Source organism: Musa acuminata, chromosome BXJ1-11, assembly GCF_036884655.1.
Source record: "Musa acuminata AAA Group cultivar baxijiao chromosome BXJ1-11, Cavendish_Baxijiao_AAA, whole genome shotgun sequence".
Lineage (NCBI taxonomy): Eukaryota > Viridiplantae > Streptophyta > Magnoliopsida > Zingiberales > Musaceae > Musa > Musa acuminata.
In genome coordinates, this window is record NC_088337.1 from 27791640 (window position 1) to 27813798 (window position 22159).

A 22159-nucleotide genomic window follows, 5' to 3' on the forward strand; every position below is an offset into this window, starting at 1 on the left:
CTTATTAGTAATTAATTATTTCTTTTCCTTTTTTTTAATTTCTAATGAGTAAATTCGAAGGAAATGCTTCCATTCGCTCAATGTGTGATGTTGGGGAAAGATTACTTATTACGGTAAAATAACTTAAGTTCATTCAAATTTACCTTATTTGGAATATTCATCATTTGCCTTTCGAAAAAAATAAATTAAAATAAAAATAAAGTTGGATGAAATGTGTTCACTCTATCACGTAAGATCCCAATCTGGTGCGAAATTGGGCCGTCTTTGAATGGGCCTAAAAGGCTTTTAGGCCCAAAACCATAAATCCGTTCGCAAAAGACTTTATCTGCGCTCACCGAGTGACCTAATGAGCCGGGCTTCGTTGGTCGTCTGTTTTCCTCCGTCGGGTCGGCGATTGGCAGAACCCTAATCTCTGATTCCGGATCGTTCGATTGCTCCCGACACCGGATCGGAGGAGAGGAGAGGAGAGGAGGATCGGCTGAACCTGGGCGGCGATGGGGAAGAAGAAGAAGAGGCCGTCGAAGATGTGGTGCTACTACTGCGACCGGGAGTTCGACGACGAGAAGATCCTCGTCCAGCACCAGAAGGCCAAGCACTTCAAGTGCCACGTCTGCCACAAGAAGCTCTCCACCGCTGGTGGCATGGCCATCCATGTTCTCCAGGTCCACAAGGAGACCGTCACCAAGTATGTTCCCCCAACCCAAATATCAATCGTCTCCAAATCCCTAAATTTGCGTTACACTGACGGATTTGAGTTTTAGAGTTTCGTCTTTTTGGATGCTGGACCGGCCAACATTTTGCCCCTGATTTGTAGATGCATGAACTGTCTTTCTTAAAACGTGCCGTGATGAATGATTGTTATGTGGGTTGGAAGGTTGACATACATAAACTTGTAGTTTTGACGGAAGAGTCAAAATTTGAAATTTTGGATTAACATTCAGGTAGTACCGTCAGTTCGAAGTTTGCTAAATTTTGGAGCTGATTCGGATGAGAGAAATTCCATTGTTCTCTTTGACTTCTTGCACTGACAACTATGATGCTCAATTAAAATTATATTATTTCTATGGTAGTAATCTCGAGAATGTTTTGCATGTTCATTGAACCCAAAGTAAAGGACAATGGTGTAAAAGGTATTCATTCATTGAAATGTGTAGTGAACCATTTGAAATAGGGATCCACACCATTATCTTTTGTCTTGATGTTGTTGGGCGCATGCACAATTAAACTTTGTAATAGCTTGATGCTTTTATTTGTTAATTAAGTCAAAACATGTTATATGATGTTAAAGTTGCTTATTATTATGCTATATTCATAAGTTTGGATGCTTTAAGAAAAAAACTATTTTTTTAATTTTGAAACGAGAAGTTCAGTTTCAACAGAGTTGGCCTTCATTTGGGGCATACATAATTGATCCTAACCGAGAACTGATGATCCTACCCATAGGATATTAGGTCATCTAATTCAGTTCCATAACATAATGTATACTGTGGATCATGACAAGCATTGTTTCAGACATTAGTTAAATTCACATCCCTATTATTTCAGGTCATCTAATTCAGATCATGACAAGCATTGTTTCAGACATTAGTTAAATTCACATCTAATTCAGTTCCATAACATAATGTATACTGTGGATCATGACAAGCATTGCTTCAGACATTAGTTAAATTCACATCCCTATTATTTCAGGTCATCTAAGTCAGATCATGACAAGCATTGTTTCAGACATTAGTTAAATTCACATCTAATTCAGTTCCATAACATAATGTATACTGTGGATCATGACAAGCATTGTTTCAGACATTAGTTAAATTCAGTTCCATAACATAGGGTGGACTGAGTTTCTTTTTGTTGAGTCATGTTTTGTTATATCAGACATTAGTTAAATTCACATCCCTATTATTTTCCTTTTTTGATGTTCTAAATTCAATTCTCTCATTCAGGGTTCCTAATGCTAAGCCTGACAGAGAATCAACTGATATTGAGATTTACGGAATGCAAGGAATCCCTCCTGATATATTAGCAGCACACTATGGCGAAGGTAAAACTTTTTGCATGTGCTTTCTTTCTGGTAAAATTTTAATTTTTTTTATTTTTATGATGTTCATATGTTATGCATTATTTTCAAATGCATTTGCCCTAGTGCATGCCCATGAATTGGAACCTCATCTACACCTGTCTCCATCTATGTTCAATGGTTCTTGAATTTTTAAAATTTTGAGATATCAATATATTTGTAATGAAGGTATTCTTTTGATTCTCATTATCTTCACAATGAGGATTTTTGAATGCTATATATCATCTTTTTTTTTCGTTATATCTCATCTTGGACACATTGATATTCTCTTGATAGTGCTTTCTATGGTCCCCAAGTTTTGCACTTAGCTTATTCTTTCTACTTGACCTTGTATTTCAAGAGCTTCTGTACACATGCAAAGAGGACAAGAAGCTAACAGGTCCCTTAATTTAGCAATCTGTTTGTGCTGTTCTTTCTAGGATTACAAAAAAAGTGAAGCTTCCTCTAGAGAAATTATTTTTTATTGTTACTGTGCTGAAGTGAACTTCATGGTCGTTCACAGCAGTTTCCCATTTTGTAAGTTTAGTTTGTGGCAAGTATTTTTCTGTAAATTAAGCAATTTACAGAATTTATTTAATTCACGGGACAGGTATTTTTTTACTGTATCACAAATCTGATGTCGAATAAGTTGCTTTGATACAAACGATGTATGATTAGTTGAGATTAAATATAATAACTGCAAGACTCACTATGTCTAATTATCAATTTCTAGGGCTAAAGATGACAACTTTGCACGCCTAAGATGATAGAACCATTTCATTGGAAAAAGAATGAAGCATGGTATCATTTACACATATTATGATGAAAAAAAGAGTTATTCAATCATGTGTTTGTTAATATTTGATGTCCCAAAAAGTGTTGTGGTTCACTGGTCACATAATATGAGAAAATGAATTATTTATTCATTTATTGATTGATTTTCTAGTTACAATAACTTTTTTCCTTTTTTAGAACCCAAGGACAATAAAAAAAAGGGGGGATACAGAAATAAGGAAGAAAGTATTAGAAATGTGAATTTCATAAATCAAAATATATCAGCAATTTCATCTCTTCTTCATGAACATAAATTTTCAGATTTATGTTGACAAATATTTTCCTTGTTGATAAGATTTTTGTGACAGTCATCTTTCTTTTTATGTATGGAAGAAGCATCCTTGTAGAGATGAAATCTTCTATTAAATATATTACTTCATTCATTTCTTTTCCCATATAATCTTTGTTTAAATCTAATATTTGTCTTCTTGTTTCTTTCACCTGGCCTTTTTTTTCTTCTTCTCGGGCAATCTTGGTAACTGATGTAGAATAATATAAGAATATTTCATTTGACAACTTAAAATGTCTTCTAGAGGTCTGGCATCATTAAGGATCTGGAATTTGATTACTTTTCCATTTAATCTGTCTAGGATCGATGGTGAGATTATTTCCATTGGACCTTGTGATCTTTGCAGTCTAAGTAATGTCCAATTTCCTTCATGATGCCAATGATTTAGTTTTCTCTTAAGGATGATTTTCAGTTTGCACTTAAACATAAAAAATGTATTTAACTTGACGTGTTTCGTGAACTTGACATGGTTGACTGGACGTCATGCTTTTGTACAAGGTTCAAGGACCACTAGATGAGATGCAGTAAACAGGGGTTTGTATTCCTGTATGTTTTATGTTGATTAAATCTGTGTATCACAATCTACATATGAATTTGCTTATACCACAAAATGGTGCTGTCATTCCTTGTCATTGTTCAAGCTTATGTTGGCAGGACATGATTTGACAGAAAATGTGAGCCCCTCTCCAGAAATGGTCCATTACATAATAATGCAATCTTTGTGTTCTGTTCAATATAGCTTTTAAAGAGTACCATGGTATTGAGCATTACTTGGGATTACCAAGTGTATCAAGATAGTTCAACACCAACATACTATGGATATTCTGAACTACCAACATACTATGGATATTCTTAATATATGTTTTATGTGTGCGTTTGTAAATATTTTCCTTCTTCGGTGACCATGTGTTTGATGCAATGTTGATGCTAACTTTACCATTCTTTATAAAATTCTGGCGCAGATGAAGAGGCAGCAGCAAAGACAATGAAAATGGAAATGCCATCCACTGGGCTTGTTGGAGTTGTACCTGGTTCAATGGGCATAAGATTTCCTCCACCACCAACCTATGGTGCAGTTCCACCAGCGTATGATTTACTCCACTGATTAGATGTTTTATTATCTTGAAGCTTTCACTTTCTGTGCTGTCTCATATAAGTACAACTTCAACCACTGCTGTTGCTGTTCATGTACGACATGCTCTTCTTACAGGTTTTTTTATTTATTTAACCAGATACAATCCTGCACTTCCAGTGCCACCTCCAACATGGCCTGTTCCAGCTGCTCGTCCGCAACCTTGGTTTCCACCACAGTTGACCATTCCAGTTCCTCCTGCACCTGTTGTGGCACCACAACAACCATTATTTCCTATTCAGAATGTTATGACTCCTTTGAACTCCACTTCTGGTGCTGGACTTCAATCACCACTTCCACCCGGCGTATCATCATCCACACCACCTGCAGTGTCCCAACCACTATTTCCAATCAGTAGTCCAGCTGGTGTACCAGCTCAGAGTTCCCCATTTTTGGCAACATCCTCACCTGCAGTCATTTCCTCAACCTCCCCTATGATGTTGAAAGGTGTAGCTGATGCAAATCCTGTATCAAGTATTGCTGCAAGTGGTTATGTTGCTCTAAACAATTCAGGTGCAAAATTCAGTTTATTTTGAAAGCTTCTTATCTTGTATGGTCTCCTTAGATTCATGTGATGAACCTATATGTTTGAAGGTTCTTTGGAGATCTGTCGGACTGAAATTGTACTTAGGACTAAGTAAATATTTTGTGCTATTGTTCCTTAGGTGTTGTTTCATATACAAATTCACATGTGTATGCTTCTGGTCCAAACACTGAGAACCCTTCAATTGGACCTCCACCTGTGATATCCAACAAACCCCCTGCTTCCCATCCCACCGCAAATGAGGTGTACTTGGTTTGGGATGATGAGGCAATGTCAATGGTAACTATTCCTAGTCTAGCATTTATAATTTCTTGGTTGAATGCCTTATTCATACTTTACTCTCTTTTTTTTTATGTTCTTTAACATGGGATTGTTGTGCAGGAAGAAAGAAGAATGTCTCTACCAAAGTATCAGGTGCATGATGAAACTAGCCAGGTAAGTTGCTAGTGCCTTCTGTTTATTCGTTCTAATGAATTGAGATGAATGTGCAATTTGGTTGCAGATCTGGATAGGTAGGTTGACCTATTCCTTTTAGATTCTTCGTACTATACTTAATTGTACTTAATAATTGATAAATCCATCAGAATCTAGACTCCACTAAGTTTTTGGCCCTTTTGAGTTTACTACTAGGACTTCTTTTCTAATCAATTTCTAGTTTCACCCTTCTGGTTGATGGGGAAAGAGTTTTTTTTCCTTAAATTGCGACCTTTAACATGCTATATATAATCCAGTCGATTTTCTGGGGCATCAAAGTTTCCAAGTAGGTATTTACATTTATTCTTTCTGCTAGTTAGTGGTACAAATCTGACAAGCTTGTGCTGCAAAAGACTCAAGGGTCCTCAACCTAGCACCAGGCCAGTGCGGAAATGTGTATGTATTTTGTTCTGATTAAAATTTTAATTTCTTGTATGTGGTATTTATTCTCCCTATTGCTTGTTAATGAGCTTGGGGGCTTGGATGGCACAAGATATATCCCGACAGGCTTTTCTCAATTCGTAGCATTTCTTGTTATCTATTTTTGATCACAGTGTGCGACAAGAGTTGGCACAGGTCAGCTTTCATTCATAAGCAAGTTTGGTACCTCTTGCGTAGCTAGATAATTAGACATGAAGAATGGCAGTAGCATTCTGTATGAGCACTTACTCGAAGCATCTGTCTGATTAATTTTCTTCCTGCATGTTGAAGCAGATGAACTCTGTCAATGCAGCCATAGACAGACGGATATCTGAAAGCCATCTTGCAGGTCGTATGGCTTTCTAGTCTTTTTCCTAGTGCTGGAAGTTGAAGTCTCTTTGGCGATCTTGGAAGGACTTGAGATCCAAAAGCAACAAGCTTCAATGATCCTTCTGAATAAATATGCTCTTCATCAGAGGTTGGTTTGTCTGTCAAAGTATCCATAGACAATTTAGACGAGTTTGTTGTTTCATTTGATGATGAATAGGCTGTGAGTTATAAGTGTAAAGGTTTTGAACGGTTCTTCTATCAAGATTCTCAGCAGTTCTTCAGAAACTAATACCACTGCTTCATTTTGGTCATTCACCCTCATTTTAGCTACTGGCAATGATCTCGAAGTTGATTATAATCTCCTCTACACCTTAGGTCAAACAATATTCCAGGAATACAGATGAGGTTCTGTAATTTTTTGAGGAACGACTTATTTTTCATTTTTCTCCTCGTCCTTAGAAGTCTTTTATTTACTATTAGAAATACAAAAGTTTCACAAATAAATAAGTATATATATATGCATATATGTATTTACTTTGATAATGAAACTTGATTTTAGGACATTGTGACAATGTTGTATAAAATTATTGCATCTTAAAATTATTATTTTGTGTTAATTTTATCAGATGTGGTCTCATGTCCTCTTGAGGTCTCGATTAATTAGATATATTACTATCATATTAATACTTTAAATATAAAACATTTATAAATAATATTTCGAATTTTTATTTTGAGATAAGTTAGTCATGTATGTCATCGTTAAATAATCCTTTTTAAGATGTCAAAGGGTTTGTCAATAATCAATAATATATAATATTCTTATGGTGTAAATACCAATGTTTTATGCAATATTTCACGTATATGCCACAATGGTATTCGATACATATCAACATATTAAAATAAAATATTAATTTTTTACCATGCAAAGTTTATCACATCGATTGTCGTGTCTTTATGATCTCCTCTTAAAAAATAGAGAGTAAAATAGGACTAAATTAATTGTCGTGAGAGGGTAATAAACCATGTGGTATGAAAAATCTAAAAGTAAAAAAAGAAAAAAGAAAGATTAAATTAACGACATTAAACCTCTTTGATCATAGTATTTACTGCCCTTTTATCCAACACTTTTCTTTCTCTTCTTTAATCACGGCCATAATGAAAACCCTAATCAACCGTGACGTGAAACAATAAGAAACCCCCAAAACCCGCAGCAACAATAAACCCTCCCCCCTTCTCTCTCCGCTATTCCTCTCTGGTGGTGGTGGTGGTCGTGGCGCGAGTGGGAGTAATGATAGCCTTGAGAGCCATCTCTAGGGTTCTCTCCTCCTCTTCTCCTCCGCCTCCTTCTACTTCTAAGATTCTTAGCTCTCATCTGTATCGATCCTGCCTCTCTCGATCCTTCGCCGCCCGCGCCCTACGCCAAACCCCCGCCCCCGCCCCCGCCGACTCCGACGCCGACCTCCCCTCCGCTGACTTCGACAGCTCCGCCTTCTCCCTTCCCACCCAGGCTCCGACCGCCCCCAAGAGGCCGATCTGGGACGAGGCCCACCGCGCGAGGGCCGACGAGGTTCTTTTCGGGAAGGCGGCCGCTCAGAGCCGGAGCCACCCGGAGGTGGTGGAGGACGACGACGAGGACGAGGAGAGGGAGAGGTCCACCAGGCTTGCCAGGGCTCTTCTTGAGGCGGCGCTGGGTCAGCCCGATGAGGACGAGGAAGAGGACATGGTGGTCAAGGAGGAGGATCAGCGGTCGCTCTCGGTCGGGATCATTGGTGCGCCCAATGCTGGCAAGTCTTGCCTGACGAACTTTATGGTAAAGTTGTGGCTCTTTTATGCACTCGATCTTGGATTAATAGTGACCCTCAGCAACGTTCAGCTATTGCTCTTCGGGTGGCTTCTAGTTACTGACGTTATTGGTGTTGGTCGTGATGGAATCTGAGTTGTGATTACATTCTAGATACGTTCTCTTCTTGAATGATATGGATGACTACTAACGTGTTGGTTTTTGTACTAATTTCTCACGCCAAAAAAAAAAATCTCGTCTTGGTTTTTAATTTAATTATCTTATTTTGTTTGCTTCTACGAACAAATAAGAAAGAATAAAAGGGGAAAAAAGCACCATGAACTGCTAAGGATTTCTGTATGATAAAGTGTTTATTGTACTTCTTGAATGAATTTTGGACTGGTTTAGAAAAGGTGCTATTATATGCTGAAATTTTCTGGATACATTATTTATTGTGGTCCTTGAATGTAACTTTTTGCAACATTCTGAAATATTCTAGTGTTGTGACTTATTTGTATGCTACACTGATCTGTGATTTTTTTCAGCAAGCATTTCTGCTCTTTATTGCAGAAATTAATGCTGGATGCTCATCCAGCAATGACTCTCATGTTAAATACTTTAGTAGCACTTTTATACCTATTTTGATTTTATATATCTTTCAAGCATTATGTTCCTTCACTTCCAAATCATATGCTTTTTCCGTAACATCTACACGTTGATTTTCCTCATTCTTTGGTTTTTTTAATTGTTCCTCTCCCACAGCTTTTGGCTTGTTCTTGGTATGCTTACAAAATGATCCTCCTATTTGCTATGGGATCTATTTTCATTGGTTTATCATATATTCTTAGTAGCATATGAATATTGAAGACTCTAGTCTTATTATTAACCAAACTCAGGTTGGAACAAAGGTTGCTGCTGTCTCACGGAAGACTAATACAACTACTCATGAAGTTTTAGGAGTGATGACGAAAGGAAATACTCAAATAGTATGCATCATCCCTTCTCATTTTCTTTGGTATCAGAAAGCCAATAGCATTTACGTATTTGTTCTACTTTCATATTGTTAATTATTTATGATTGTACAAATTTTTTTGCTTGATGAAAATCAGTTTTTATAAAGAACTAGATGGTAATGGCTCAGTTGGTGTCTTTGCCGTTGAATAATTATGCAGTGCTCAGCTCATAGTATCAGGTTTGTGCCTTCACAATATGAAAATTTTGGGGTATGGTGGAAATCTGATCTTATGGACATCATAATATGTTGGTAAAGCAAGTACAGATTGATTATATTTTATAACTAAAGGGTTGGTGGAAGCATAGGTTTATGTATTTTTTTATTCACATGTACGATTTGAACAAAGAAGAGTCAACTAGGGATGTTGGAATTGATAGAAGGAATTTGTTTCCGTTAAGCACCAAGACTTTAAAAGATACTTCTTAAATCATCAAATAAAAAATAGCATAAGGAAAAAATAGGGAGAACAACAAATGCATTGTATTAGCCTTTACAAGCAAGAAGGTCATTACCATATTGGCAGCATTTAGTTGTAGGAGAAAAGACCTACTTTTGCATTGATTATATAATAGTTACAAATTTGTGTTTAAATTGATTACCCAGGTCTACATAAGGAAAATCAGGGTTTTTAATTTTGTACCGTGTCGCTCTGTACGGGCAATACGTATCGGTCTGCTAGCAGACCAGCATGTGAACCACTCACTACCAGATGGTATCAGGTTTCTGGCCCCATATCGGGCGATACAGGGCTATATTTGGCAGTAACGATCAAAATTTCGATCGTTACCAACTTGTATCAGGCGTTACATAGCAGTTGTCGCCAGCTAAGCGAACACGCCACTCCCCTTCAGCATTACATTCTCTCAGTGGTCATCGTAGCAGTTGCCATTAGCCTAGATGAGCGCCCTACAGTTGGATATTACGTTGTTTCGCCACTCGCCGACGTACTAGTTCTTGCTTCGCCACACGTACTGGCTGCAACTCTCCTGTAGGTTGCACCACTAATCGCCCTCGTGATAGTCGTTGTTGGAGTGTCACTTGCATCCGAACCCTTGCTCTCGGTTGACGACATAAGAGTCGGAGTAAGCGTTGCCCTCCGACTTGGTGAAGGTCCCGAAGCCTTCCATTCAGCCGGAACAGAGCTCGCTTATGAAGGTCGTGTTGGAGGGCCACGAGAACTTTCCCTTTTCGGAAGCCTTCCTCCTCCGCACTCCCCCTCGTGCATGTACCAATCAGCCCTAAGGCACTTCGCCCATCAGTGGGGGGAGTTCTCCTTTGCGCCCACGATCAAGTACAAAAACCCTAAGTTGCTTCATGTTCTTCGCTCGTTATGCAGGCACGGTACGAGATTAAAAACCTTGCAGAAAATCATTCTCGTTTTTGTGTTATGAAGGATTAGCCTGTAACATCTTTGTCCTTGTTGATTTGTGATTGCATTCAATAACTTAGGAAGTATTGTTTCTTGTAGCTTTGGATGTTCAAAATAGTGTTTAGCCACTATGACAGAATAATTAAAATGAATACAAATGACTTAATTTGGACTTCTATAATGTGACTCTTAAGACCGGGTTCATAGTCAGGTTTGGAGGCTGATATGGAACACAGGATCGGATCTTTTCTGAAAGAATCAATTTCAGCCGAACAACATAGGATGTCAACTAGGATTAGTCAAAATTTTGTTGGATTTGATGAGGACCATTGAGATTAACCAAAGTCAACAGTGTGTCACTCAATCCAGCATGCTGAGCCATCTATAATACCGGGAATTTGTTGTAACATGATCAAAACTAGCAGAAACTAGCCATTGGCTGGAACTCAGTTAAAATTTACCAGTACTTTGCTGAACTGGCTGGAATTGGATTGAACTTGATTAAGTCTAATCGAGTCAACGACCAAGTTGTTCATCCCCATGAACCATGGTTATCCTTGATAAGGTGATGATGGGATTGAGTGATCATTGTATAAACTAAGCAAGCATTGCTTGATGATGTGTTGATTAGTATATAATCTATCAACAGTCAAGGGGGGATTGGGAACTTTGGGTAATGATGAAGTGATAGGCATTTCCTCATCTCAGCAGGGTTAGTGGGTCCTGGCAAGGTACTTTGTTTGTAGTGCATAATTTGCTACAGTGACAAGATTAATTCTACATTCAACCTTGAGAAATGCAAAAGGTTAGGATATTTTAGAAATAATTGTTTGCTACTGAAAATAGCTGTTCTAGATCAATAGTAAGTTTTTTATGTTTGTATGTATCTCAAGCATTCAATTCTCATTTTTATCATTTAGAACTAGTTGATCAAGGGATTAAAAGCATAATCATTAACTTGTGCAGACAATTATTTAGTACAGCGATGACCCCATTGGCAACTTTGTCATGCTTAACATGGCAATGAATTCTCATTGCCATTTTTGGTGAAAACTATGTTGCTATTACAATTTTTGGTGAAATTATGCAAGTCAAACTTTAGTTGATATACCTGTGTAGTAAGTTTTCAGTATTCAAAATGAGACTATTTTTCTAGTCTATGGGCTTCAAGAGCCTGACAAAGTATTGAAATCATTCTATGAAGTAGGGTTAATTAAATGTAAGTGAACATCCTTGTAAAGAGTTGTGGATTTGTTTTTTTATACATGGGTTCATAATGGTAATTTGATGGACATGAGAATGAGCAATGTGGCTTTGCATAAAGTGCAATTGTATGGTGCATTCAAGGAATAATAAGCAAAGTCGAGTCGATTTAAATGGTTGGATTGCTTGAAGCCAATGAAGTCATTGGATGCTCAGGTGCTCGCTAGGCACCCAGGCAAGGTGAGGCGTGGCTTGAGTGCCCGCCTATTAGGTTGGGCAGGCGATTTCACATAAGCATGGCCCAGGCGTGCGCTAGGCAAGCCGAGCACCCGCCTGGTTTGACTCATGCCAAGTTGAGCCTCAATCGAACTAAGTCACTCTAGTTCAATTGAACCAGGAAACATAGAACTATCAACACCTCGCGCGAGCCATGCCCTAACACAGAACTGTCTCTTTCCCACTACGTTTCTACACGGCGGTGGGCTTCCTCCCATTAGCGAACAACGACAGCAATAACATCTTCCTCTAGCGGTAGCGATGGCTTTTTCCTTTGGCAGTAGCGATGGTAGCTTCTTCCCCTCCCCTCTCGGTATATCTCTCTCTTTCTCCTCCTCCCTCTTCCCTTCTGCCTCTACCCTGTTCATTGCAACCCTTCATCTCCCCGCACTGTCACGGACTTAGCTGGTTTTGCCTAAGTCGTGTGGCACCCTTGCATGTCCGTCTGCAAATGTCAACCTCCTCAAAACCTCCCATGGTCCCTTAGGATCTACAAAAGAGAAAACGGGTTAGAGAAAGCGCCTCACTCGAGATCCACAAGCAAACATTCCAGGAAACACTTCATAGACAATGCAAATTACAAACAGACTTTACAAGCTCTGAATGGTTACACAACAAAGGGTTAAAATGGTCCACTATAGACCGAATATCTCTCACAAGTATCCACATGACACAATATTTATTTACAAGCCTAAGAAGGCCACCAAACCAAATTAAAATGGAGTTTTTAAGCCTTCGACCGTCACTCTACATGTTGTGCAAAGCATGAACAAACCAAATGGCACGGACATACATAAGTATTACATCAAACATCCTGTTTAGAACTTTGTCCGTGACATTCTCCCTCACTTATTCCTTCGACGTCCTCGTTGAAGCCTTTTGCCAACACTGCACTAGCTGCAATGCGCTTCTTGGCTCCCAGCTGCTCTCCGCTGTTGTTGTTGAGTAGTCGAACTTTTGATCCGCTATGTTGTTTCAACTCGCCAATGACTTTGACTCTAGTGTGGGGTTGGCTGAGTTGTATTGATCCTTGTTGATTCCTGTGGATCCTCCAGATGAAGGAAAAGACCATCCTTACTATGCGCCAGTCTCTCAAATGTCTCATGTTGCTTGAATTGGGTGGATGCTTGTTGGAGCTTTAATGAGCATCGCCTTGCAAACTTTCGAAGTTTTGGGTCCTTCCTCCACAAAATGTCCATCGACTCTTCTTTCATTTAGTTGTCACTTCCAAGTATATTCGCATCACTTCCGCTTTGGATTGGCATTCTGTTGGGAAATGAAGCGGATAATCTACTCTCAATAGCACTGATCACCATTGGTGAGGATTTGATAACTATTGTCTTTCATTATCTTCGAAGGGTCTTTGAACTTGTGCAATGCTCCTATGTTGAATAGATAAGAGAATTGGAGTATTCGGTTTCGCCCATTCTTTTAAGAGTTGAGAAGGCAATGGTTACTTGACTTCACCCGCCTCCTCAAGGGTTGTACTCCATGCATCGAGCTGGTTATTGACTTTCGCTTGCTCTTTGCTCACACTTCTGAAGCACTCGAAGTGTTTACACTCCTTGCATTGAGTTAGCTACTGTGATTCACCTTCTCAATGCTATCGAACTTCTGGAATGCAGGAAGTTTTCACCCCAACTTGGAGTAATTCTCTAATAGATTTGGTTGCTTCTGGGATTGTACCGTCTTCTCCATCAACCCTGCTGCCTACTCCATTGAGTAACAAAGGTATAACACCGCGTACTGCTTGCTTCGTTCCTTGGTCGTGCACTCTTGCGTGACACGAAGTGCTTCACTTTCGGGTATCTTTATGAGAAGCTCGTTGACACCGGTCTTACGAAGTTCCTTGGCCTCTGCCCTTCAGCCTTGTCTCGGTACTTGGAGTTTGCCTCTGCATGCTTCACCTCCTCGGCCCCTTTCACGACAAAGCGTTCTCCCTCCATGAGAGCAAGGGATCAATGACTTTCACAGAAGTCTCGCCTCTGCGGTATCATGGTGCTGCCATGCCCATGGCCCTACTATTCGTCGCCTCGCATCTGCATCCATTTTCTTCACGATCAGTAGATATGTCTCTGTGGCACTCCTCCGAGTCCACCTCCATTCTAACTGATGCTTGATTTTGAGTAGCTAAGTCCCTCTGGACTCGTTGTCGCTTCCTCGTCCCTTTTGACCTCTTGCTTCAACACCTCTGTGTTCTCCAAGCAGCTCCCTTTGGTCGATGGAAAGACAGATTGCAACTCCTATGCATGGCCTCTACCATCACGTTGTAGGGTTTGCACCGATTCTGTTCTCCTTAGCTTCTTTGGTAACAACGTTAGCTTACTCAACCTTGTCCTCTGACTTGCCGGGCTCCCTTAATTGAATATGGGCCCTGGAGTAGTCTAACTCTCCAGCTGCTTCGATCATACCTCTGCATGATCAAGTCCCTCCCATGGGACTTATTGGTACTTGCATTCGAACTTTTCCCTTGGTGGAACACAACCCCTATATGCTGATGACCAAGGCTTTCATCCGATGCAAAATTCGATGCACGCACGGAAGACCCATCTTTACGATACCATGGCCTTCACTCCTTGAATCCATAGTCCTTCTTGTCGTCGTGTTGTTCATCGAAGTGGAGCTTCCAGTAGCTCTCGATCATACCTCCGTATGATACAGTCCCTCACGGGACTATGTCGTATGTATCGCATTGCCATGAACTGTTCCACCACGATCCGCTGCACCATGTCGCCTCTTGGTGACATTTCTATTGCATTATGATTATTGTGGGATGAACTCGAATTGTAATTCCTCCATGTGTGGCCTCTGCCAATACATCGTAGGGTCTGTTCCACCTTCGATTTTGTTCGCTCCTTTGGCAATCGACCTTCATCCACCCGCTCTTGGGTCATACCTAGATGAAGCACCGCTCTAGGATAGTCCGTCGCCTAGTAGCTCCCGAAGTCCACCGACTTCGCTAAAAATGGTGCACCATTGTCTGAATCTTGGGCCTTTGCCCCTACCAGCACAATCTCCGTTGCGCACCGCTTCCTTTATGACAACTTGAATGGCAACACTATGGCATATTCTTCAAGAGTACCCGCCTCCACGTTCTCTTGCCTCGTGCCAAGGCCTTCTGAACCCAACTTCGCCTCCGCAAGTTGAGTCGCCTTAGTTCCTCTGTCAAATGCTTCTCCGAGATAAGGTGCCTGTGCCCATAAGCTCCCTTCGTCTTTGGCACCATGTAAGATGAGTCTGCTCCATCAGAATAAAGGACCCATGGAACAACATGATCCTGCTCTTGCCTCTGTAAGAGTTCATGTCCTTGACCTTTGTCCAAGGAAAGCTTTGTGCCTCCGCTCCATGTTCCATCTTCTATGTCGGCTCCCTTCATGCGGCTTGGGTACTTCGCCAAGTTACACCCAAGTTGCTTCGCTCCTCGTTTTGCATTGAGTTGACGGTGGCCCTCATGCCCACCATTCCACGGGTCAGCCCTCCCTAGAGTCCGATCTCCATATCGACTCCAAGTGTGCCTTCATTTGTGTAGCTTTTGGTCGCTCCCCCACTTGATCTCGCAATGCATCCACTAATGCATTCTCTCAAGCGAGATCATGCGACGACTCCTTGCCGCTCGCTCGGTCCATTGAGCTTCGTGGAGTGTTGTTTTTGAGGTACTCCTCAACATGTGCGGTCTGTTGCACATGATTCTCCCTCTAGAGAACTGGGATCTATCCCTCCTGGATAATTGTCCCGTTGGAGCAACATCACTTTACGCTTCTTTCTCTCTGAAAGTTTCGAAGACCACCATCCCCTTGGACTACTCTGATTTGCTGAACGCACTTGCTAGATTGTGACTCCACGCCAATATAGCTCCCGTTGCACTACTCAAGTCCTAGCAACATGTTGAACTCGCTGCACACTTTAGCCTCCTACGGACGTATCCTTCACATGCCGAAGGGAAAGTTTCAATGCTCCATGGCGCCGAGTTTCAGTCGTCTTGGGATGGTCGCGAACATTCCATCGTCCACATACAAGCCCAAGCATGAGTACCGAATTCTTCGAGTTAGCAATTCCCCTCACCTCTGTGAGCTTTGCATAACTCTTTCGGTCGCCGAGCAACTCATTCCACCCTGTATGGTCTCATCCTTTACCAAGCGCCTCGCTTGCCTTGAGCACCATCAAGTATAGTTGTCAACGTTGAGCCGTAGCTCAAACTCAGCCATCTCAACCTTTGTGCGCTCCGCATTCTTCCCAGCTTGCTTGTCCTCGTGGTGTCTCTTGTGCGAAGGGTTGGCCATTCTTCTGAATGCCACTCTCAGATGCCCGCTCCTCTGAGCGACTCCTTTTCCTTACATCTCCATGCCCGTTTTTCCCCCAAATGGTCGTGCGTGCTAGTTGCCCTCAACGCAGCCCCACTAGGTCCCCCACGTTTGCATGCCAAGTGTTTCTATGAGTGCTTGTCCCGCTCTGATACCATCTGTCACGGACTTAGCTCGTTTTGCCTAAGTCGTGCGACACCCTTGCGTGTCCGTTCGCATCGGTCAGCCTCCCCGAAACCTCCCATGGTCCCTTAGGACCTACAAAAGAGAAAACAGGTTAGAGAAAGTGCCTTACTCGGGATCCACAAGCAAAAATTCCAGGAAACACTTCATAGACAATGCAAATTATAAACAGACTTTACAAGCTCTGAACGGTTGCACAACAAAGGGTCAAAATGACCCACTATAGACCGAATATCTCTCACAAGTGTCCACATGACACAACATTTATTTACAAGCCTAAAAAGGCCACCAAACCCAACTAAAGTAGGGTTTTTAAGCCTTCGATCGTCCCTCTACATGCTGTGCAAAGCATGAACAAACCAAATGACACGGACATACATAAGTATTACATCAAACATCCTGTTTAGAACTTTGTCCGTGACAGCACGCCTTGTCACAGGTGCTCTCTGCCACCCCCCCCTCTCGATGCCGCTTCTCTTGTTGCTGCTTCTTCCCTCTTTCCCTCCCTCTTCTGTTGTTGCTGCTTCTTCTCTCTTCCCCTCCTTATGCAACCCATGTATCTATTTATTGTTGCCTTTGCTTCCTGCGGCTTTATTGACTATGCTTTGTGTCATCCCTACCATTGCTTATAGGACTGAATAAATAGAAAAAAAGAACTAGGCCAAGTGCGCTGGTGGAAGCAAGTATTCACTAGGCTATTCATCAAATTGACCCCTTTATGAAACTAAAAGCGAGATTCAAGGAGTTTAGCCAACTTAAGCATCCTTTCCCTCTTGATGTGTTATTTTAGTTTTAGTTTATTTTTATTAATCATGATATATAATTTTTAAATTATAATATTTAGGAGTGTCTTATTTTGCTTGGGCAAGCGCTTAGTCGAGCGCCTAGCACCTTGGGCATTTTGGGATCATAGCTCTTTTTGGCGCTTAGCGCTTTTGACAACATTGCTTAAAGCTATGTTAGTTGAGCTTGGATCACTCTAGATGTGGAATGAAAATGCTCAAGTGAACCGTAAACTTAAATTGTGGTACAAGGACTTAATGATGAAGTCTTATTGATTGGTTTATTGGAATGAAATACATTTGTTTAGAATGCAGAGTGTATCTTATTGATCACATATATACGGATGTGTGAGCACTAGATATTTTTAAGGCAGTACATTGTTTTTTATATAATGAATCAAAATTGTACTGGACATGCAATGTTAGTAGGCCTCAGTAAGCTTATTAAAGATGTTAATGACTTTATGTATCTCTTGTTTAGTGATCTTGTGCATTTGGAGTATGAGTGTTGGAGGTTTAGTCATAGATCCTCAGTAATATAGAGTCCAAGATTATAGATAGTGGTTCAACTCCAATTTTCACAACTACCAAACTGGTATGGTATCAGTGTACTAGGAGCTATACTGATATGTATGGCTGGTATCTCTGAAAAAAATAATAATAAAATATTGATACCAACCGGTGCTAGTTATATGATCTATCACTGGAATGGTGACTACAGGTTGGTGCATATTGATCCAACCAGTATTTGACAAGTGACTAGCATGTCACATAGTGTTTTGAGGATATAATATCCCGTGGCAAAACTTGCTTTGAAGGCAAGCCTCATCTTGTTGTTTCTTTCACAATTGATGTTTCTTTCACAATTGATGTTTAACGAGTCTGTGTTGGTAGAATGGCTTTAATACATTAAATAAGAAAGCATGATTTTTTTTAGGTTAGAGGGTTTTGTACTAAGTGTTGCAAGTTTGGAATACTCTTTGTTTTATGTGGACCTTCGGTTTATTTGATTGTGATAATAGCATTATCAGTATCAATCCACAAAGCAAATATAAACATATTTTACTTATTTCATGTGTTATATCTATTGTTAAACCAGTTATATTAATAGCCTTCCTCCACAGTGTTTCTTTGATACACCAGGTCTCATGATAGGCCAACATGGATACCCTTACAGGACTGATGTTAAAGTTCGTGTAGAAAGTGCTTGGAGCTCTATTGGACTATATGATCTGTTGATAATGATGTTTGACGTACATAGGCATCTGACCATGTAAGTGATCATGATATCAATGAGGCTTTTTCTTGTAAATTTTGTCATCTGCAGTCCAGAACTGAATTGACATTCACAGGAATTTTTTATTATTCTAATTTGTCCTCTAAATTACTGTCAACTTGTTTAGTTCAGCATCTACCAATGAGTTCAACGTCTTGTATTACAAATATCTCTTATGAGAGAAATGAACATTTGATAAAATCTTCACCTAAGCATCACTCAACTTAGATTTTTCATAGCAGTCTTTGGCTAGGCAATACAAGAATGGATTCAGAGATTTGGAAGTATTTGCAATTGTTCAGTTTTTGATGCTTGGAACAAACATTTTATGTATGTACTAGCATGTTAGATACCTCGGTGTCTTTTTTTTGGGTAAGAAATATTACTTAGAATACATCAAATGACAAGAGATCCGGTTATGAAAAATCTTCATTGCTATTTGACCTTATACGCAGGCCTGACACAAGGGTGATCAAGTTGATTAAACAAATGGGAGAAAAGGTTCACTCTAAGCAAAAGCGGGTGTTATGCATGAACAAAGTTGATCTTGTAGAAGACAAGAAAGACTTGCTAAAAGTTGCCAAAGAATTTGCAGATCTTCCTGGATATGATAAGTAGGTGAAAATTTGTTGTAAGGTCTAATTAATACTGATCAAATTGCTTGTTTCTTCATTGATATCTCATGTCTTTTAGGTACTTTATGATATCTGGATTAAAAGGTTCAGGAATCAAAGACCTTGTTCAGTATCTGATGGATCAGGTACTTTATGCTGATTATGCATCATGTGGTGCTGTGGTAATTCAATACTATTGTTAACCAATGATGAAAACTAGTCATGTCTATCACATTCTTGATCACTACACAAATTAACCAAGAATTATCTGAAAACTATAATCGACTGTAGGAAGCTTAGTATTAGGTACCACTAATGGGGACAAAAAGAATCTAGTGGTGCTGCAGACTTGTTAACATTTGTGATAAAGATTTGAGACTCAGGTCTTGTGGCAAACAGTAAGCAAATTATAGTGGGACATGAGGAGTCTTGTTAAAATGTGATAGAATATGCTGAACTCCTATCAGACATCAAATGTTATATCTTGGTATCTTATTTTCCATTTCTTTAGTTGAATATCAATTGCACTTTATTTAGGTGATTCTTATTGCTTTGATGTATGCAGGCAGTTAAAAGACCTTGGGATGAAGACCCCACCACCATGAGTGAAGAAATAATGAAAACTATATCACTGGAGGTTGTGCGGGAAAAGATGCTAGATCATATTCATCAGGTATCATTAAGTGTAATTGTGAAGTTAGCATGTTTTATTTGCTTGTCAGAAAGATGCTAAGATACTCTCTTTCAGGAAATTCCTTATGTTATTGAACACCGGTTGATGGATTGGAAGGAACTAAGAGATGGTTCCCTTAGGGTGGAGCAACACTTCATCACACCAAAACCGAGCCAGCGCCAGATTCTTGTTGGAAAAAATGGCTCTAAAATTGGGTATTGTTTCTGTCACCACCCTTTGTTCCATTACCCTTATTTAGATGGAGATTATAGTCAGTTTGTGGGTTTTCTTTTGTCATATTGGTTTACTAAAATCTTTTTATGCAAGGAATAAGTGCTCAATTTCTTGTCTATTGTTCTTGTGTGAACAGGAGAATAGGCATTGAAGCCAACGAAGAGTTGAGATCAATATTTAAGAGAAATGTTCATCTCATCCTCCAAGTTAGGGTAGCTCGAAAAAGGAATGCATGAATATCTCATTGTTTCTATGCAAGACACCCGAAACGTGTGAGTACAAGCTCTTCTGCTATCTGCTTCATTATGTAGCATCCCACTGTTAGAACTCTTTTTCATGCTAATGCATTCATGAAAAATCTCGGAATGCTGATAGTAACTTCATCAGTCTAACACCCTTTTTAATGATACCCCTGGAGGTAAACTGTCAGTGTTTTATATGCATGTTGCTTAGTTAAAACTAAGTTAGTTGCTGCCAAGATGTCGATCATAATTAAGTGCATCTTTAAACCTTTCATCTTGTTTCTTCTCTCATGCTTTTGCCAGATATTTGTAAAATTAGTTTATTATTCCCGGATTGCACCATGAAATTGCTTGTATCACAACTTAAACTGCTACAATATCTGAGTACCTGGTTGATGTAATTGTGGTATTTTGAGGCCATGAATCCAGAAGGTTGTTAATGCACACACTACTTGAACAGGGCATCGAGTGATAAAGCAGCTCACCGTGATTCCAGTCTGCAAAGAACTCATCCTCTCTTTAGTTGAAGCGAACCTGCTCTCGAATTGAACTTCCAGTGTGAGGATTTCCAGATATGCTATCAAACTTGCATGGATTCAAGCTCATAGACTGCTTTCGGATCCCTGTCGAGATTCCCCCATCTTGATATCTACAGCTTGAGTTTTGTTTCTAAAGCCCGGCTTCAATTCCACATCCATGTAAAATGCCAAAATTAATAATCTTACCATGTAGCATGCTCTTGTTTCATTTTTTTTCCTTACGGAATGGAACAATCATGTTGTTCTGTTATTTATGTTGGATATAATGGTGTTTATCTTCTCCCACATGGTTGTAATGGAGGCATTTAAACTCATAGCATATTGTTTTGGCTCTTTTTTCTGTGACAAAGGATATGTTTCAGATAGCCACAGGATATCAGCAACGTTCTTAATATGTACTATGTTCATGCTAAACAAATTAACAGTGTTTGTTTGTGATCCATGGCGTCAAGGAGAAGTCATAATCTTTCCGAGGTCGGAGTCGGTCCCAAAGAATTCATAGTATGAGATATATCACCTTAAATATAATCAAATAAGAGTCAACATGATAACTGCATATCGTTTACATCATCCATCCTTGTGTTCGATAACTCCTTAAAAACAGTTGCTTGCCGATCAAAATTACAAAAGTTGTCTATAAATCAGGAAGATCGATCCATAACTAAGAACACATGCCACTTTGCAACGCACGATAACGTCATGGAAGCAAAGGTCTGACACACGAATAGCATCGGTTGTCTTACCAATTATTTCTACTCCAATCTATAAAAATGTCACATAAAGAGTTTGATACAAAGTTCAACTCTACCAATTATTTCTACTCCAATCTGTAAAAATGTCGCATAAAGAGTTTGATACAAAGTTCAACTCGATCACAGGGTTTTATGAGTAACGATGAGAACAAGAAAAAAATGAAATAGTCTTCATGTGAAGTTAAGAAACGAAAAGAAAGATAACAATTCATTTTCATTCTTGAACGAGACCAATGTAAGATAAAAGTGCACACTAAGCAACAGCTTGGGCAAAAGACTAATTTGGGTTGGAAATCTAACAAGGAAATATAGGTTTGGATGTCCAGGACAGCATTTGCCATGGCAGTGATGGCAGAGACGAGTTTCACCCCCATGCAGCACAGCACCTATTCCCTTGACTACAAATGCAATTGGGACTACATGTGCAGTGATCACTGATCCAGAAGAATACTCAGATGGCATATTCATGTTAAAGTATTTCCGTCAGAATAAAAAGGAAATGCGAACCAGGTAATATGCTAAGGACTGCTACATGATCATTTTAAAGACTTCCTTGAGATGATCAAGCCTGTTCTCCAGAGTGTACATGGATGGGAGTCATATGAGGTTGATGTGAAAATACACATACCATAAGACAACACAAGGATAGAAACTAGGTCTTCTGTCTCCAACTAGTAGTAGTTGATTAGGTTAAAATCCTCTAAACAGCTCAAGTGCCACAAGATCCTTTTGGACTATTTCGGACCAAGTCTTTGTGTGTCTTCCTATCCCCAGACTAACACTTTGAACACAAGTTGAGCTCTCTTACTAATCACTTAAACGTGTTCTCGGGCCATGCCCT

General features: G+C 39.8%; 2 protein-coding genes across 6 annotated transcripts; both read left to right on the plus strand.

The window, feature by feature from the left end:
- The first annotated feature begins 348 nt into the window (after positions 1–348).
- Positions 349–6394, plus strand: LOC135597483 (protein SUPPRESSOR OF FRI 4-like). Of its 3 annotated transcripts, none has more exons than XM_065090460.1 (7): positions 349–685; positions 1944–2041; positions 4142–4265; positions 4412–4824; positions 4977–5134; positions 5237–5290; positions 6044–6394. In XM_065090460.1, exons 1-7 carry the CDS (start codon positions 495–497, stop codon positions 6113–6115), a joined length of 1110 nt encoding a protein of 369 aa, XP_064946532.1. In that variant the 5' UTR covers positions 349–494; the 3' UTR covers positions 6116–6394. The 3 variants fall into 3 exon arrangements, with proteins under 3 accessions (XP_064946532.1, XP_064946534.1, XP_064946533.1); XM_065090462.1 differs by lacking the exon at positions 6044–6394 and adding an exon at positions 5646–5969; XM_065090461.1 differs by lacking the exon at positions 6044–6394 and adding an exon at positions 5650–5846.
- An 882-nt stretch (positions 6395–7276) lies between these two features.
- On the plus strand, positions 7277–20880 carry LOC103971770 (GTP-binding protein ERG). Of its 3 annotated transcripts, none has more exons than XM_065090463.1 (9): positions 7278–7889; positions 8756–8845; positions 18113–18261; positions 18720–18878; positions 18958–19024; positions 19444–19551; positions 19627–19766; positions 19922–20039; positions 20488–20880. In XM_065090463.1, exons 1-8 carry the CDS (start codon positions 7368–7370, stop codon positions 20019–20021), a joined length of 1335 nt encoding a protein of 444 aa, XP_064946535.1. In that variant the 5' UTR covers positions 7278–7367; the 3' UTR covers positions 20022–20039; positions 20488–20880. The 3 variants fall into 3 exon arrangements, with proteins under 3 accessions (XP_064946536.1, XP_064946535.1, XP_009384160.2); XM_009385885.3 differs by having other exon boundaries at positions 7279–7889; positions 19922–20057; XM_065090464.1 differs by lacking the exon at positions 8756–8845 and having other exon boundaries at positions 7277–7889; positions 19922–20057.
- Positions 20881–22159: the final 1279 nt, after the last annotated feature.